Here is a 20,170-nt window from a genome sequence, read left to right as displayed (position 1 = left end):
GCAGCAGCTTAAACAGAACCCAGATTTTATGATTTGGTGCGAGACTTTGTTAAAAAATTCTGTTAGAGAAGAAGGAAAGGCCCATTCTCACCACCTCTGAAGCCACGTAACAGATGGATGTCTCTGGAGCTAAGGAGTAAACCAACCTGCACACGTAGGAAGGTTTCAAACACAACACAGCAGTAAAGGCTTTTGGTTGTTTCCTTCAATGCTCACCATTCCTCTCCCCTGAGTCACAAGAAGACCATACAGATGTTTTTACTACACCCTGTTTTATAAAGTTACTTTTTGAGGAGCCTAGGTGAAAACAAAACTTTGCTTGGTCTCAGAGAATTTCAATCTGCTTAGTTATATTAAGAGATAATATTAAGGATAGAGGAAAAATGTAGGGCAAAATTATGTCACATTCTGAAACAGCTAACATAATTAAGACATATTCTTCATTTGATTTAATAATTTATTGAATTATACTTGGATTACTTAATAAATGAAGAACATTACCCACACTATATTAGTCACAGGTGAAAAAAACCACGTACATGGATGAGTGTAATTCATTCAACAGTTTATAGACCCACGGTCCCCCAGGGACTATCACACAGACACACACACCTCCTCGAGCGCCAAAGTTCAGGTATAAATCCCAGATTCTGATCTTGCTAACACTCATTTTACTCCACTAATTTTGACAGTATTTCAGGACTGCACTGGCATGAAGAGGCCTGATCTCACTAAAACTAAACCTCTCAGAAGGCTGTTCCAAGTCACGTATTTTCAAAGGTGCACACTGTGATCACGATTCCCGTCCGATGCCCCAGCACAGGGCAGGAAGAAAACTCTTTGTGGAATCACCTGTCCAAAGGTTCCACACGATCCGAGGCACATCCCGTCAAAAGTAACCCCACGGCTGTGGCTTTGGGCTGACCCAGTGACCAGAAACATCACCAGTGGATGCTCCTGCGTATGGGTTGAAGCAGTCTACACCATCACCCCTCCGATTGTGTACAATTTTGATAAAAAACGCACGCCTCCTCGCCTTCTCTATGTGAGTAACTAAACTGAGCTGAAAGCAAACTGCACGGACAAGTTTGACTCCTGCAGTTACGTACCCTAGGCTGCCGTGTTGTAGGTTCGTTTGGTAAGTACACATAGTCCAGCTAAGCTTTTAAGGGACTGTGGTTTCCTATGCAGCTACAGTTTTCACTGGGAGCTCTTGTTAGTTTTCTTATTTACAGTTACTATTTAGGTGCTATGTTCACGTAGAATTTAATTGTGGATCAAGCTATAGGTGAACCTATGGGTTTATTCATTCCGTAATTTTCTCTTCGCTCCACTCACTCCCTATTTTTTAATTGTTTTTACACCATTTATTTTATAGGAAATAGCTGCCACTAGAGTAGATTACAATCTTCTCTTTTATAGAATATAAAAATATAGGCCACGCAGGAGCTATCTTTCCTTCTTGTCATGATCCACTCTTGGTAAAAATGCGGGGCATGCTTCTGAGACAGGTTACGAACTTGTCTCATCTTGAAAACAAAGTTGGTACCTCTCAGCAGGGATGATTAAAAGCTTTAAAACATATTTTAATTTGACTCAACTATCTTTCATTACAAAAGCTTCTCGTTATCTTGAAACATCATAACATTGACTGAGAACTGCAAAGAATTTTTCAAAGAACGAAAGCCTAGAGAGAGAGAGTAGCCGAAGGTACAAATGATTTGAATATTTTGTATTAATAAAATATTGTTACTGTTAACAAAAAGGTAAAATAAAATAGTGCTCATGCCGTGCATCTTCTTCCACTTAAATCTGTGATAGTAGCATTGCTCACCGGCCTGATTCTGTGGCATGCTGAGGGCTTCCAACGAAACGCTCAGCTGAAATTCTTCGTGATTATCTGAAATCTTATCTGCAGCTTGTTCGAAGAATAAAGCTATGTGAAAAGCATACCTGAACTTCTTAAATGACAAACTAAAATCTTACACACATAGATTATGCATATTGACCACTACATTATTGTAACACAACTGTGTAGAAATCCTCTTGATAGCTTGTTGATAACTTGACTTCAGGTAATCTAACTGACCCTTATTTGCTAAGATACTGTGTAAGCCAGACTTTGGAAGGGAGCCAAAAAAAAAAGTGAGAGAGAGAAGAGAGAGAAATCAGATTAAACTGCAAATCTGTGGTTGGCATAGGTTTCGCAAGCGGTACAGAACATATGGAACACTGAATCCCGTGCTATTTCTTGGAAAAACTAGTATTAAACTAAGGACAAATGCCTGAGCAAGACCAAGCACATCTTTTTCAGTTCCTACATGCATAATATGCCAAAGAAACAAAATTAGAAAAAAAGTGTTCCACTGCTGAGTGCCACTTTATAACTGATGTAACAAGAAGTATACTCGCCATTTTAGTTTATTAGTCATATTGCACCTGAAGATTAAAGTTAATATTCTCCAGTAAAAAATAACCCAACAAAACATCCCATGACCGTAAACTGACAGTCCTGTCTACCTAAATTGCAGCAGAGGGTGAAAAAAAAGTTACTAAAATCCAGAACATTAGAATGAGACTAAGTAGTAAGTTAAGTGCAAATCTGCCTTGCCTCAGTATCATCACACGTCACCATTAATAAAATGCATGACTTTTTAACTAATTACATACATCTGAGCATTCATCATCCTCAGTTTATTACTTCTGTAACGCTGCAATTTAGGGATGTCGAGCAACGTCCCTCCACCATGCGTCGTCCCGTCACCTACATCCGCGCTGGCCCACACGGACCCCACCAAGTAGCCGAAGAGTCGCCCTTTCAGTGCGAGCAAGTGACTAATATCGAAGCTGGCTCTAAAGAAAGACACTTTTCATAATCGCCCAACAATCTGCTAAGTGAAAACATATGGATAGGCTTAGGTAAAGCCTGCCAGGGGTCTTTGCTGAATGGAAAACAGGTGCTCCGGTTCTGTGCCATGTAATACCCCATTTACCGTTAAGTCCAAAGGTTACAGGACTAATAGCTGCCTTGTGGTAATCAGGGAAAGCAAAGACACTGGCCATGGTCAAACATCTGGGACGTATTTTACATACTTGCAACATATGCTTCAGTTTCAATTAAAGTGAGGCTTTGGCACATTTATTAATCTTTTTTACTTTTATCGCATAAGAAGACCTGTTTACCTGACTTTTCTATTATACTGTCTGAAAAAAACAGAGAAATAATAAAAGCCAGAGGCTACTACCAGCTGGTGTTACAAAATGTGCATTTGTTTTCTCACAAAACTTCATTTTGCGCACAGCTTTAAGAAAACACACACATGAATTAAAATGATACAAAACTGCACCCTTCCATTTTGACAAAAAGATGTAGGAGGAGCAGCAGCAGTTAACAGAGCAGGTCTAGTGCATCAGACAGGAAAAAACACCCTACCAGCTTCTCCCGACAAACAGCTCAGTCCTAACTGCGCGCTCGGTTCTTACGGTTTAGCCCAGCACAAAGTAATGCCCACTGCAAAGAGCGCTGAATATACACTGTAGTCTCCACATGCTTATCTTAAAAAGCGTAATTTTCTTTTCCATTCAAACAGCATATTCAATCACGAGAACTCAAAATGTTTGCCATAATGAAGACAGCTTTGAATTTATAAAAATCAACCTAAACACCTTCTGTATAGAAAGACAGCTCTTAAATATTCAATAAAAGGGCTCACTGAATGCGCACGGTAATGTCAGCGCTCACTTTTATTCAACCTTGGTAACTAGATCTAGAAAAATGTTTGAACTCTGGTGTCAATTTGAGAAAGCTGAATATTAGATCACAACACTGAAACCCAGAGTGGTATTTCTAATTGGGTATGTTTTGCCCGGCATCTGCTAATCGCCAGAGAATGGTGGGGTGGAGGGGCTGACCCCCACCCTCATCTTCCCTTTTAAAGGAGTTTGTTTAGCAATTTCCAAAAACCGCTAAGTGCTAACTGCATAGGCTGTCTGAAAGTACAAGCAGTCAAGCACTATCCTTTGTGAGCTAATCACAGTTATTAAAATATCCAGGAACACACGCACTACTGGGATGATACTCCTGCACCGGCGCTAATAATAAAGCAGGAAGAAATGGGAAAAAATGGCCTCAAATGGATGGTAGATCAGTGTTTATCAGAAAAGAAATGATGATTCAAAGCCAGCATGTTGAGTTAAAATACAAGCTCTCCACAGCTACATGACTGACCTTTGCAATAAATCATATATTTTATTGCCAGAAGTGTATGTTCACATCATTTAGTGTTAAAAACCATCGCATACGTGTTTTGTAAAAGAAGGTTTTGTTACTACAGTGTTTGCCGATTCTGAAATGATGTAGCTAACGATTTAAGTGATGTATAGAAGAATTTCACATAATAACTTTCTGTCAATTGTAAAATGTTTGCGCTGGCAACGGAATGAGGAAAATGCTTTTTTTTTTTTTATCATCTCTCAGATCTTAGGTGTTAGCTAACAGAAAAATAATCATTCAGGGGATTAACTAATCATGGTGAATTTTCTGACATTTCAAATGCTGCTGCCAGCATATGAATTCTTACAGTGGTATATAACTGTACATCTCAACTAGAAACAAAGGTCAAGGGCATAAATTAAGATACACTGTTTTCCTCCTCTCGGAAAAAAAAAAAAAAAATCATTCCTTTACTACAACAGAAGTGGGGGAACATCTGTGAAGGTCAAAATCATCTGTACTTTAACTCAAGAGTTCTTGTAAAATTACCTCCCCCCGCCCCCCTTTTCTTTTATTTCACAAATATCACCTTCCTGGTATGAAAATACCAGCAACAGCGGGGCTGTCCCGCCAGCGCCAGCCACTGCTTCACCAGCGCAAGGTCATTTTAATTTCTTTTCTCTGGTTTTTCCCTGTCCCTGGGGGACGACCCATCCAGGCGGTCCCATGGCTTGGCTCAACAAGGTGTGGAAATGGGCTGTTATTTACTGTGGCCGCAATCCTCCACCCAACCCGCCGCCTCCAAACCCAACCGCTTGCGCTCAAATAGCTGCACGATCCACAACGGTTTGCCAACTCCAAATCAAGTGGTCGTCCACGAGAATTGTGATTATTTAAATGTCATACCGAGTGCAAAACATTCCAGCCATTCTTCTACTGAGTAATTCTTCGAAAATTATAGATGTCAATATCCCATCTTTAACCAGTATGGAGCTGCTATTTTTACACCATTTTTTCCCCCTAAAGCGCAGCCCTATTTGTAATACTCAGGACAAATTTTTGTCCTTCAAAACCAGTTGTCACTGCAGTTATCTTCACAAGAGCTATCAAGTTCCAGACAGGCTGAATTATTTTTGTTCCTGGCAGAAAAAATATTTGACCCAGCTCTGGACCACGAGGAAGAAAAAAAAAAAAGAAAAAAAAAAAAGGCAGGATTTATAGTCCTCTATCCTTTCCTGCAACACACTGTAGCATTGTTAGGATGATAAACAGCTCTGTCCAATTTTCTGGACTAAAACACTTCAACTCCTTTTTTAACTGTCTGTAAAAACAGTGTCATGTCTAAATTCTCCCATCCCCAGATACCCAAGTGCTAGGAAAGATAATTACCTTGTCATCTCTGTCATCCTCTTCTTCCTCGTCCTCTAGCATGTCCTCCACTACCTGCAGACAGAAACAGTAGTAGTTGTCACGATTTAAAAAGGAAGAGTTTTGTTCTGTCAATGCTAAACCTTTTGTAGATGAAAACTTTATTAACATTTGAAATAAATGCACAGAAGGAAAATGCACAACTAGGAAAAAACACTTGATCTACAGATTCAGATTTAGGAAAGTGTTATAGCTTTAATTGACCTACATTAGGGAATTATATACTTGAAAACCCTTCCTGTACGAAATGCTTGCTTGACAATTTAAGTATTTAAAAGGTAGTTCAAAATTCAATGTATGATTGTTTTAACTAAAGGAATCCTTTGTCAGCTCCACTGGTGCCTATACAGCACACACAGATACCCGCTTTGAATTTACTGCTACCTACAGAAACGTGCAACATTTTTAATAGAATTTACAGCATTCACCAAGAGATTTTTAAAGAATACAAAACCGGGAATAAATTCATACTAGCTTATCTCCTTATGATCTGCAACAATGATATATACCATATGCTCTATCAGCATTAGCACTGTGTTTCTTAATAGTGATTTTATACAATCTATGCATCCAACTTTCTGCACATTCATCGCTAGCTGCAGTTGCCAAATGTCTGCATTTACGTATTTTGCCATTTAAACAGCCCTTTCAGCCTAACACTATGCAATATACACATACATTCAATTCATTCTACAAATATTAATAATTATCAATCACACCATGAGCATGAAATGAACCACTATTAAACCTAGTTTACAGAGAGATTAAACGACTTCCCGAAGATCGTCAGTGGCAGATTCAGACTTAAAACTGACAAATGCCTCTCTCATATCACTGTGATCAAGTCTTCCACCTACCCTACGTGGAAAATTCTCTGTTGGTGGAACTGAAATAAAGCTGTACCTCCTCATAACCAGAAAATGATCTGTCTCTTTATATGATTATTTATATGTAAGTAGTTATTAGGATACAAGAACAGCCATAATGAAGGTCAGCAAAGATCCACCTAGCCCAGTGTCGTATTACAGATGCAAAAAGTGTATACAAAACATGGATAAAAAGGACAAGAGAAGGAAAACCTCATTGATATGAAACATTAATAATTTGGCCTATTTTACAGACTTGCTACCAACTAAAGCAATAATTTACTTTGTTACATAGGTGAAGCTACACATGGTTTTAGTGTAATTATCATTTAAGACAACACATTAAAATTATAACTTCATAATCACCCTCCCAAACATCGTTGCAAGGGTATTCTCATCAAGTCCAAATCCATGTCCAAGAACTAAAGGGACTTTAACACTATCCAAGAGCCAAATTCAGGAAAGAGAAGAACTTAAAAGCAAGAAGTGTGTGTATCAGATGCCTTTCTCTGAGTTGCCTCAAGATCAAGAAGATCCCAGTTAATCATGTTACTTTGGGCCCACGCAAAATGCAAACACCACAGAGACTGATTGAACATGCACGTCTAGTAGAGCGCTCCACACACGTGCAAGTCCACTGCACAGTTCAAAACATCTGCAGTTTCAGCTGCTCATCCTTCTTTGAACCCAGTCCCAAAACACCTCTAAAACAAGCCTGGGATTTTGGAGGGGAAGGAGCCTCCAATTCCATCTACTGGCTGCTCCATCCTGGAGCTTAGACTCAAGAGAAAGACCAGAAACACAAGGAAACAGTAAAGAGTAAGAATGTCCAAAAGCACAAGGAAGAAGCATGACCCGAGCAATTTTGGAACAATTACTCTTGAATTCTTTCCTACCCAGAAGGGCCATTTTAGCAGGAGGAGCCTGACTGACCAAATCTTCTGCAGCCTCTGACCCGATGCCAGCCAGGCAGATGTATTTGTGAGTCGCCTCAGGCTGAAGAAGGAATCAAGGCTGGTCTCTAGCCACTATTTGTGAAGAAGCCGCCTCCCTCACCAGTTTCTCCTCTGTTTCCCATTTAGGTCAGCTCTGCTCCATTTCTTAAAGAAAGAAGATGAGAGACAGTGCCCGTAGAGTTTGGGATGGTCACACCTCTCAGCACGGAGCGAGGGAAATATTGAAGGCATGTTGCTGAAATGTTTGTCAGCTCCTGCTTAGCTCAGTAGGCCATTTTAGGCATCCCATTTGGAGGCGTCTGAGAGGTCCTGTCCTCATGGACCTCTCTGTGGAAGCAAAGGCATCTTCAGTTTCTCATGTACCTGCATCACTTCCTTGTTCTTCTCCTCCCCTGCTAGCTCACTGTCATCTCCTCTGGGCTGTTCCAAGTGTTTGGGGAGCTCAGCTGTAAACTACACCCCTGAACTGACCGAGTTCTTCAAAAAAACCCCCCTCTCAAACTTTTAGCGTGGATGGTTTCAGTGACCCAGTTTACTGAGCAGCTCCAGAAATGCTAGCACCAGCTCTGCCGAGGAAATGCTGAACTGAGAAGGGAAGACGAAAACAAGGTGTTAGCTAAGGGCTGCAGCGAGATGGAAACCCTCTTAAATCAGTTTTGCCACATGCAAAAAAGTCTGTAATTACATCATTAGGTGACTAAAGCCCAAGGTATAAACCTGAATCTGTTGACTCAGACACTGCCTACGCCTGGAGCTGACTAAACTCACTCGGTCTCTTACTTTTCAACATTAATATTCCCCAGACACTTAAAGATCTCTTTTATGTACATCCGGAAACTCCTTGTCTTGACAGGATTGAACAGCAGAGTGCCTATCTCACAGTAGCGCTAAAGTTAGCATGGAGACAATTAGTTGAATTGGAAACCTCTAAATTGTTGCAAATGATGGCCCCTCACTGAAATCACTTGCATGACAATACCCATTCTAAATTACCCGGATAATAATACTTCAAACTCACATATTTTTTTTCCCCTTCCTCATCTAATGATCTCAAACTACTTTACAAGCTTCCATAGAGTGGCAAAACGTTAACTTGTTCAAAGGACATAAAAAGTCCTTTGAAATCCCTTGAAGCCCAGGACTGAGCCCAGATTTCCAGCTCCTCCATTCCATTTTTTTAATTCAAAAGCCACTACCAGTCTATGCTCTTGTTCTAGGTTAGTCATATCATCAATTACACTGGGCTTTGGAGCACTGAACTGTCTGGAAAGGAAAACAGAATTCAATTATCGTAGCAAAATAAAATGTAGTAAAACTCTTCCTATGCCCAAGGTGCAAAACGATTCTTTAAGGTGTATGACACATAACCCATGCGTTCACTTCTCTTGAAGTTCAAAAGGACTTGTTAAAAGAAAAAAAGACAACCATGAGCATTCAGATAATACAATTTACTAAAACACCAAAACAAGTGTTTCAAGAACTCTGACGCGAATTAAAACAAGGAAAGGAGATTCTCCATAATCTTACGATACAGGAAGAATAGGTACGCGGAAGCCCTACAAAAGCCGTATACTGAAGTACAATCTATTTCTGCGGAACAAAGCAAGGCTGTTCAAGAGAGGTGCAGTGAATCTGAGCAACAGATTTCAGTTCAACATTGTAGTAGGAACACAGAGGGAAAAAAACTGCACAATGGGATTTTTTTCTCCTTTGATTCTGCCTCGTTGCTATTCAAATAAAGTGCACATGTGCTGCTTCGGTTTGAAGGAACACCGTAGTTATTCGGATCTCTGTGTCAAGCATTGTACCTGGGGGAGGGATGATGGGGGCAGGGAGGAGACAGGGAAGGAGGGCGAGGAGGGAGAGGGAGGACAGGAAAAAGCGTATGAAGATAAAATGAAACATCGCAGTTATTTTATTAAAAGTTCTATGGCAAGAATCCGAGATTGCCCCTAAAATACTCACTCTAAATTATGCCTTCTGATACCTTGCTTGAAATCAAGTAGTATTAATCAAACAAAGGAAGGGCACTGGGGAAATCAGAAAGATCTAATGCAAGCAGTTAAAAGTGACATGACCTTCTGTAATGTCACTTGTCACAGACTTATATGCCGCACACTGGTAGAAGGTCTTGAAGGAGCCTGTTTCTTGGTACTGTCCCTTGAATGTAATACCAATACTGATGACATTTTAAAAAAAACACACATAGACGGCTGCAAATATGGCATGTCAGCTACTTCATGGACAAACAGTAAGAAGACAATGTTTAAATGTTGCCAAGTAAGACCCTTCCTGTGCAAAACAGCCCCATTAAAAGCTCATTAATGAGAAGGAGCATGTGGCCCGATACCCGCCTACTGCCATCCCTCCTGACCCATTCCCACCCTCTCAGAGGAACTCGTCCCACAAATACTGCAGGATCCATCATCCCCAGGAGGTGGACGAGCGTCAGTTCCTCCGCAGCAGGCTGTGGGGAGGGAGCACGACCACCGCACCAAGGGAAACCCCAGCGCCCATGGGACAGAGCGCAGCCTCCTGAGGAAGCAGACGATCAGGTGCAACTGGCACTTATTCTACAGATCATCCGTTGACTAGCAAGCAGGATAGAATTTCTGAGAAAACAATTTGGTTTTTTGACTTCTGACCTCAACACCTGCAAAGTATGGTTGGATTCCAGTTATCTACAAGCACGTTGAATTGAGAGCCCACCACGAGAGAAATTTAAAATATCTCCTGGATCTAAAGACCCTGTGGAAGAACGACACACTGAAACTTAACACCACTTTTAACGAAAGGTCCCTTCTCTTGGTTTCTCAAACAACATGTGCAAACCCCAAGTCACTCCATGACTTGTCTTCTGTTCTAATTTCTTTGGCTGATCCAACAGAAACACCTGCACAGAAGATACTTTGGTGTCTTTGCATGTTACCAATACCAGACATCTGCTCTGCACTAATACGCAAAATAAAGAAAAAACAAAAGGAGGGGCACTACCAGACTGCAGATAACCGTGATGACTGTTGTTTTAATATCTTCTGTAATGTGAAGCAATGTCCCCCCCCTCAACTCCGCCTCCCTTCAGGCCTTCTCTAGATTTGCTTATTTCTTACTTGATGTAGTTCTTCAAACATAGGGTTTTCAAATGAAAAACAAAAGAAAACACATTTTATGCTGTATCACATGTTATGGTGTCAAGATACTTGCAGACATTTCTGTTTTCACATAAAGGCATTAACGTTCGTAAGACAAAATAAAAAAGAGAATGAGATGTGGTTCTGAATTAAACACGTTTTAGACGTGCAATGAATGCGATCAGAATTGCACTGTTTGGGACTGTTTGGATTTCATGTTAATTCATACTGTCCCGACATAAACTGTACCGTATGTTTGTGCGTGGCTCAATTCACTGTTTATATGTAAATGTAATATAAGACTGTGCAGAGCGTATGGATGAAGAGGGATGCACAAAACCTCTCGGGCTCTCTCAGGTCGTTTCCAAGTACTTGAAGCTGAAGCAGAGACGTCCATCGTCAATAAACCCGCCACAGCAGCAGCTCTGTGGTCATTTTCACAACATGACGTCTGCTTCTTCCATGGAGTTGTCGAGGAGAAACTTTACAGGAGACACGGCTTAATTAAAATGTCCACCTTTTTTTATACCACATTTATAAGGAAAATAAAAATCAAATGAACAGATTCTGATTTAATAGTGTAGTATATCTGGGATACAACCGATCCTGATTTATACTATCAATGTTTTGACCTTGGGGTATTTCATCTGCAGTAATAATCAAGATAACCGAAGCACTAGATGTAATAATAATTAGTGTGATAAGCTTGCCAGTAAGGTTGAATATATTGCAGTACAGAAGACAGCAGACTAAAAAGAAAATCATTAGTACTTTACTGCTAAAATACTTCCTGATTTTTACAGAGACACTCAAATACAATTATTTCTTCTTACAGAATGCATTTTCTTAGCTTATTCTGGGAAGTGCTCATGTTGTAATTTAGTCTGATTCTTAATAGGAAATGAGACTTTAATATGGCTATCAGCTGCCTTTTGATGCATGCTACTGATTACGCGCAGTTCTGTAATGTCAACAGCAGAATTTTTATTTACAGTATAATAAATTTCTTGGCAACATGCATGGGCAGTAAACACAGTTTATTATACGAGAACACGTAACCTTTTTCCTGTTGTCAGCTTTATATGCCCTCAATATTCAGTTGCCAATGTAGTTAAGACTAAGTAATTTTTAACATAAAAATGGCACGAGTAGTGGGCCTTTTTCTCTCTATTTCTTTCAGTATTTGGTTCTCATTTATTTTAGCTCTTTCTTGTATTTACACAATGCACTGTGAACTGGATATTGGGTGTTTATTTGAAGTATGTCTCCATCTAAAGGCTTCACCATGTACTGTGCACTTGAAATGTCACATCTCTCAGAATGCTTCAGTTGTAGTTCAGCAGAATGGAAAAACCCACATTCTTTGCTCGATAAAATATCAATGGCACGTTTACTATGCAGGACTATTAAAAAGAACACCTTCACAAAATTCTGTGAGCTAGAATTCTGGGCCAAAATCTTCTCATAAACTATCTTATTAACAACACGATGGGGCAATATAGGTTTTCACTGTTATTACTACTTCTCTTGAAATAGTTTTCAGATACGCTTCTCTTATAAAACCATGTTTATCCAAATAATTTTCAGCTTGTGGATCGGACACAATCTATTACATCAAATTTGGAGCTGACAAGCTTTTTGGTAGAAAAAAGCTGTGTTACGTATTTTATGTGGCAAGGTATGTAATACATGTATTCCTGTGATTTCAGTTAATTTTCTTTTTTTTCCAGGTATTGATACATTTTGGCAAATACATTAAAACTGCAGTACAACCCCAAAGTTCTTAAAGACTAGGCTGGATTAAGATGTGCTAAAGCAAAAGAAAACCAAACCAAAGGTGAATAAAAATCTCACGACTGTAGGAATTTTTACTGGAAACTAAACTGATGTCAGTTTATATAATATCGATTATTTGTAACAGCCACTGCAACCTGTCAAGTGAATCTTGTTGCCATGTAAATCTCAATGCAAATAAAAAAAATAAAATCATTAAAACAGCCTCATAGAAAAAATGCCTCTATGTGCAGTAAACTTCAATTTTACTTTAGATGCCCACAATATTGCAAGACACGAACTGAAAAAATGTGAAAAAAAGTTAAATTAAAAAATCAATTGGTTTACAATAGGAAAAATATAATTTCCCTAAATGCTAGAGATACTTAGGGTGGGGTTCGGCTTTTAGTGTTTTGTCTTCAGGTGACAAAAACCAGCCAAAATATTCCAGTTCTGTAGGGCATTTGCTTTTTATATCAGCCACCGGGGTGAGAACAGCCATGTACGGTTTTGTCAGGGGGTTACTACGTACTCTGATACGGTGTGTAAACCCCTGACGCGGGGATTGCAATTGCAGCACGGACCGTCTCGTCTCTCTTTTAACGGCAGCCCAGATGATAGCCACTTGCAGTATTACGTTCCATTTTGCTGCAGGAGAGAAACGTTGTCTGCCCAACTTATATCTTTATATAGTGTACTGCGTGGCTGTTAAATTAGTTCATAATGCATTTAAAATATTTATAGTACCAACATTTAGTTAAATAACCTTTATGTAAGATTTATGTTGATTTGTTCATTTCTCATTTAATGGCAAATTATGAAGAGCATGTTTCATAAAGATAATTCTCCATTTAAATTCAGCAGGCCATTAAATATTAAAATTATGTTTCTGATGCAATCTAGAGCAAATTTGTCCAGCTTCAGCGATTATTTGCACTCATAAAAATTAGACTTGATTAATAAAATTTAAATGCTTGATTAAGCTGACATTTTCATGTTTCTTTTCTGATTTATTTAAAAAAGCCGCTGTCCTGCAGCAGGGCACTATAGTGTCTTTTTCCTCCCCGACTATATGGATCGTATCGAGAGAACAAACAGCTGCGCGAGGACAGCAGACTGTTTAACACTCACGCACGTGTTGCCGGTGGTCTTTGTGCTGCGATCGCACCCAGACAGGCGACGACCTGTTCGCAAAAGCCTTTCTAACTTATTTCACTGGTGCCGGAGAGCAAGTTGGCGGTTCTGACTGATTTGGCAAAAGCAAGGCAGGCTGCGCGTTTTACGGGAAGCGCCTGGACTTTGCTGGGTGGCTCGGAGTGATGTGCTGATGGCCAAAGGGCTCAAGCAGGAAGAGAGTGAGAGTCACTTTCTAGGCTGAGGAGAACACGAGTCTAGTTAGTGGTTAGCAAATACAAGGTAAAATCCCTTCTCCACAATACTGAAAGTCATTCTACAAAAACAACCGTATCTTCCTTATTTTTAGAGGTGTTGTAAATCAGACTAGTTTTACACACATGCTGTTCCACGCCTAACGCTGCATTCTCCCACCAGCCCTCACACCTGGGGGATTCTGTGGCTGCTGCTGTTGCCGTCATACCGGAGGCAAAACTTGCCAGGAAAGTACGGTCAAAATGAAGTCAAGGTGTAATTCCCAACCTGACAACACCCTTTTCTATCATCTTGTGCAAATGACATATTCCACCTAGCTAGAATACAAGGACAATGATATTTACTTTTTGCTATAAATTCATAGCAAGAATTTAGTCCTCAGCTAGAAATCACTGCTGCCTCCCTGGCAGAAGAGAACTCCTGGACTTCAAGAACAAACCCCCCAGTACTGCACAGCCAATGGATCTGAGGCGCTTGGTGTTTGTCTTGTATTCATCTGCAGAGGCAATCTTTGAGACTCTTTAAAACTAAGAACTTTTGAACATAATGTGAAGAAACACAGAAAAATCAAGTTACTACCTTGTTTATTTGCTTGGTAACTCAGTTTTCAATTTGCAGGGAAACAGGTGGTTCAAGCCAAGCACTTTCCTGGTGGGGCTGGTTTCTGTAGTGTATGTAGACCAAAAGTGGCACTCTCTGCCCCAAAAAGGAGAAGGAACAAATGCACCAAGAGCTCTGACATACAGTGTTGCGTTGCCACCAGAAGAAATTGAGTGGTCTCTAATTAGAAAAGCTCTTCTAGCTGCAACTGAGCTGGGGTTGCAAAACCAACTCAAGCTTGTCATGCTTACCACCCTTTCTTGAGGAAAGCAAGAACCCAGTAAGGTGGATATACTGGTAAGCATCCTTATTCCCATTCCACTATTGTTTGTCTTCATGTGGCAATTTCCAGAAGACACATAAACAAAAAAATCTTGAGTATACATGTCATATTGGAGGGCTATCTCAAAAGTACCCACAGAAACTGGTTAAAATCTCAAAATGAAAGGTTGTCTTTAACAAAAGTTTTTCTTCCATTCTCAAAATTTCATCCTAAGCATGTCCAGCTCTACCTTTTAATAGAAACATATACTCTAGAAACATAAGTCATCAAAGCCTATTTCACAAAAAGCTCCAGTGAAATTAAAAGATGTATTGTGCCATTTTATATCACTCTTACAAGATTAATAATATGTGTATATACTCTATTATACAGATTCATAAGAATTTGTGTATGGCACATTAACTCCCAGCTGCTCACCATCATTTTCTATGCAATGACATGTGCAACTTGAAACTTCAAGAGGAAATTAGCTATTTAATATTTCCTTAAAGGCTCTAAGTATTAACTATAAATGCAGGATGTGAACTGAAGTGATTAAACCTCTTCTCCATAGGGGTATGTATGGCAGAAGAACATTCCTAGGTAACTCCAGGCATGTGCATTGTTCTTCTATTAAATTTTAAATTGCTTGGAAAAAAAACCCCGCACAAATAATAGGCCAAAAAGAGAGAAAGATTAATATCTTCAGTCAGAGAATCACGGAGTAGCAGGGGCTGGCAGGGACACCTTGAGATCAAGTGCCCTACTCGAGCAGAGATCATTAAGTCCAACCCCCTACTCGAGCAAGGTCACCTCTGAGCAGGTTGCCCAGGATCACGTCCAGTAAGGTCTTGGATATCTCCATGGATGGACACTCCACAGCCACTCTGGGCAACCTGGTCCTGGGTGTGACCACACTCACAGTAAAAAAGTGCTTTCTTGTCTTCAGGTGGAATTCTGTGTAGTTTGGTTTGTGCCCATGGATACTGTCCTGTCACTGGGCACCACTGAGAAGTGCCTGTCTCTCTCTTCTTTTGCTCCCTTTGGGTACTTAATACACATCGTCAGGATCCCCCGTGAGCCTCATCTTCTCCACACAGAGCAGTCCCAGCTTGCTCAGCCTCTCCTGGGATGCCAGATGGTCTCATACCTTCATCATCTCCCCTTTGCTGAGCCAGTATACATCCATTGCATGATGGTTGTGAGAGCAATCCCACCTTGTCTCCGTGATCATGCGTGCATGTAGCTGCACATTCCCATGATGCTGTGCACACTAATGCACAGGCACTTCAGGGAGAGACACCCTGGTGTGCTGGGTTCTCAAAAAGGGTGTGAGAACGTCTACCAGAGAGCCATCTCCTTATTTGTGTCCCTACACCTGGGGTGGGCCCCCTCTGTCCTGTTTGGTTGGTTTTGAGGACTCCACTGGGCACTTCACCCTGCATCCTTTGCTTGCCAACTCAGACCACCGCTGCCTCACTTGATTGTGGGTCATCATCACCTCCCTCTCCCATCATTTCTAGTTTAATGCTCTCCTCATCAGGTCACCAGCCTGCGGGGAAAGAAGATTTTGCCCTACTTGGTGAGGTGGATCTTGCCTCTTCCCAGCAGTCCTCAGTCCTCGAGGACTGCAGACTTACCTGAAGTCATGGCTAACTGGGGAGGTCCCCATGGACTGGAGAGTAGCAAATGTAGCGCCCATCTACAAGAAAGGCACAAAGGAGGATCCGGGAAACTATAGGCCTGTCAGTCTGACCTTGGTAGCAGGGAAGGTCATGGAGCAGATCATCTTGAGTGCCATTACAACTCATATAATGGACAAGCAGGGGATCAGGCCTAGTCAGCATGGGTTTAGGAAAGGCAGGTCCTGCCTGACGAACCTGATCTCCTTCTATGACAAGATGACCTGACTATTGGATGAGGGAAAGGCTGTGGACATTGTCTACCTAGACTTTCGAAAAGCATTTGACACTGTCCCCCACAGAACATGGCAAAACTGGCGGCTCATGGCCTGGATGAGCATACGATCGGCTGGATCAAGCACTGGCTGGATGGGCGGTCCCAAAGAGTGGTGGTCAATGGAGTTAAATCCAGCTGGTGGGTGGTCACAAGTGGTGTCCCTCAGGGCTCGGTGTTGGGACCATTTCTGTTTAACGTCTTTACTTATGATCTTGATAAGGACATAGAGTGTATCATCAGCAAGTTTGCAGATGACATGAAGCTAAGCGGAGTGTTGATCTGCATGAGGATAGGGAGGCTCTACAGAGAGACTTGGATAGATTGGACCGATGGGCCAACGCTAACGGTATGAGCTTCAACAAGGCCAAGTGCCGGGTCCTGCACTTGGGCCACAACAACCCCACGCATCGCTACAGGCTTGGGGAAGTGTGGCTGGAGAGCTGCCTGGCAGAAGAGGACCTGGGCGGCTTTCCTGGACCTGGGCGGCTGAGCACGAGCCAGCAGTGTGCCCAGGTGGCCAAGAGGGCCAATGGCCTCCTGGCTTGTATTAGAAATAGTGTGACCAGCAGGAGGAGGGAGGTGATTGTCCCCTGTACTCAGCACTGGTGAGGCCACACCTGGAGTATTGTGTCCAGTTCTGGGCACCTCAATAAGAGAGAGGTCTCGAGGTGCTGGAGCGAGTGCAGAGGAGGGCAACGAAGCTGGTGAAGGGCCTGGAGAATAAATCTGATGAGGAGCGATTGAAGGAGCTGGGACTGTTTAGTTTGAGGAAGAGGAGGCTGAGGGGAGACCTCATCACTCTCTACAACTACTTGAAAGGCCATTGTAGAGGGGTTGGTGCTGGTCTCTTCTCACAGGTAATTGGCGATAGAACAAGAGGGAATGGGTTCAAGCTGCAGCAGGGGAGGTTTAGGCTGGACATTAGGAAAAAATTCTTCCCAGAAAGAGTGGTCAGACACTGGAATAGGCTGCCCAGGGAGGTGGTGGAGCCACCATCCCTGAATGTGTTTAAGGGTTGTTTAGATGTGGTGTTGGGGGACGTGGTGTAAGGGAGAACTTTGTGGAGTGGGGTTGATGGTTGGACTCGATGATCCCAAGGGTCTTTTCCAACCTAAATGATTCTGTGATTCTGTGATCCCATAGTTGTACAAACCAAGTCCCTGTTCTCAGTATCAGCTGGTTGTTGACCTGCCAGATCTGTACTCTGATCTTTCAGCCCTTCCTCCTTAATGGCAGGATGGAGGAGAAGATGACCTGCGCTCTCTGTCTGCTACCTATTTAGACCAGGAAGAAGCAGAACTTGCAGTGTCACCAGAGGAGATGCAGTGCACTTGTTACAGCAGTTAAGCGTTATGGCCCAACAGCTGAGAGCCTGTCACAGTTTGTCCTAATTGTGGTTGTCAGGATACCATACACAGGGGAAAAAATAAATTGATAACTATGCAAACCAGGTTTCACTCACAATACTGCGCGTTCCAACCACACAATCAACTGTTTCATCTCAGGGAAGGGGACAAGAGCAGCTGGAGAGTGGGAACATTTTTAATCACTTTGAGGGATTATCTGACCATTCCTTAAGTTAGGCAGCTCCAGCAGGCAGTCAGAACACAGCCTGAAGTAGAAAAGCAGGAAAAAAAAAAAAAAAAAAAGATTTTTTCCACCAACTTCAAGCAGGTCTAATAACTGTGACTTTTGCTTAGAAATAGAAGTGAAAAAAAGACCCCAGACAGCAGTGCTGCTGTTTTCTCCAAGCTACAAAGGTGAGGTTTTTTTGTACAACACATTTGAAAACATCAAAATATTAAGTAGTTTCTTAAAAAGACCAAAAAAAAAGCTTTAAACCCCAGCATACTTTCTCCTAGTTTGGATATATCTGGAAGTCTTTCAATTACAGCTGCGTGGGATGAACTTTTCTGTGCATCCCTCTAATATAAGATGTGATCCGGCGTTCCCAGAGAGCCAAGGCTGCTAGGAAATAAGCCAGTCCTTTGCTCTCTCCCTCCATCCCTGTTCTCCCCGAGTATCCCGAGCGGTCTGTTGATGAGCCATGCCCCGATACCCTCTGCCTGCCACAGCCACAGGGCTGTCAACGCGTAGGGGCATCCCCCCCATGCTGCTCCCCACCCCACGGACCCCACATGGGCGACAAGGAGCAGAAAGCTGGCAGTGGTTGATACCTTTCCTCTCCCCTAGAGGATGTGAAAAAGACACGTGAAAAAAAAGGCAGGGGAAAAAAAAAAATAAAAGCAGCAAGACCCACTCGGTTCTCGTCTTGCGCGTTTTAGGTGGCGATGGTTTAAGATGAGAGCGGCAGTTGTGCTGAAAATAAATTATTTCGTGAGGTCAGGTATATTTCGGAGTACGATTATGAGGAAGTGCAAGGACCCTTAGAGACAGCAGCTAGGTAAGCTTCAGGCAAAAATGTTACTGCAAAATTCAGAGGAAAACATTAAGAATGCCATTTTAGCAACTTTTTTCCTTCCTTAGTATTGGAAGGAGATATTTTTTTGGTGATTTTTTTATACCTGCCACATGACTCATTGCCAGAAGTTCATTTATTTTAGATCAGTCTGAATTCTCACAGTTTCATTTTGAGACCCGTCCACTAAATCTACATCTATCTGCATCTGCTTACGCCAACATTTAATGCAAGACTTTGTTTGGTGAAAGCGTTTCTTTCAGAAACACAGCTAATCTCATCTAAATATATAAAAAATAGGGAATCCAATGCTTCTCTTTGAAGACTGTACCAGTGTTCAACTAAAACCACAATGACGATCAATCCTACAATGAGAGTCCAGTTGAATCCAAGAAAGCAATAATGTCTAATACGCCACTTCACCTCTCCATCGGACTTTCCAACAGTCTTATGCCCTATTAGTAAATGCACTTGGGGGTTCCCCTTTCCCCAGCCTTATTTCATTTTTAATTCAAGAAAGGATTTCCACAAATAACTTAGGAGTCAGAGTAAATGGCAAAATAATGATACGCACACTCAAATGAGCAGCGCAGGCTCATGTTACGTGAGAGTAACCCATACCATTTGGCAGGTGAATTATTCCACAAGAAAATAGGTTCCAAATGACTTCAAAGAAACTATTGCCCAAGAGGACACCGCAAAGAACACCTTCACAGAATCACAGAATGGTTTGGGTTGGAAGGGACCTTAAAGATCATCTAGTTCCAACCCCCCTGCCCTGGGCAGGGACACCTCCCACCAGCCCAGGTTGCTCCAAGCCCCATCCAGCCTGGCCTTGAACCCCTCCAGGGATGGGGCAGCCACAGCTGCTCTGGGCAACCTGTGCCAGGGGCTCACCCCCCTCACAGCAAACAATTTCTTCCTGATATCGAATCTAAATCTACCCTGTTTCAGTCTGAAGCCATTACCCCATGTCCTATCGTTACACTCCTTGATCCAGAGTCCCTCCCCATCCCTCCTGTAGGCCCCCTTCAGGGACTGGAAGTGGCTCTAAGGTCTCCCCGGAGCCTTCTCTTCTCCAGGCTGAACCCCCCCAACTCTCTCAGCCTGTCCTCACAGCAGAGGAGCTCCAGCCCCCCCAGCATCTTTGTGGCCCTCTGCTGGACCCATTCTA

General features: G+C 41.9%; 1 protein-coding gene across 6 annotated transcripts in view; it reads right to left on the bottom strand.

Moving 5' to 3' along the window:
- The window catches only part of MCTP1 (multiple C2 and transmembrane domain containing 1), a 287,127-nt gene that overhangs the window by 33,339 nt on the left and 233,618 nt on the right, over positions 1–20,170 (bottom strand). For all 6 annotated transcript variants that reach the window (XM_054186271.1, XM_054186272.1, XM_054186273.1 and 3 more), the window contains one exon: positions 5,603–5,656. In XM_054186271.1, the coding sequence (XP_054042246.1) occupies positions 5,603–5,656 (54 nt within the window). The remainder of the gene's footprint in view (positions 1–5,602; positions 5,657–20,170) is intronic.

Source organism: Rissa tridactyla, chromosome Z (genome assembly GCF_028500815.1).
Source record: "Rissa tridactyla isolate bRisTri1 chromosome Z, bRisTri1.patW.cur.20221130, whole genome shotgun sequence".
Classification (NCBI taxonomy): domain Eukaryota; kingdom Metazoa; phylum Chordata; class Aves; order Charadriiformes; family Laridae; genus Rissa; species Rissa tridactyla.
Note: the sequence above shows the minus strand (reverse complement) of the source record. Positions and strands in the feature narration are given on the sequence as shown.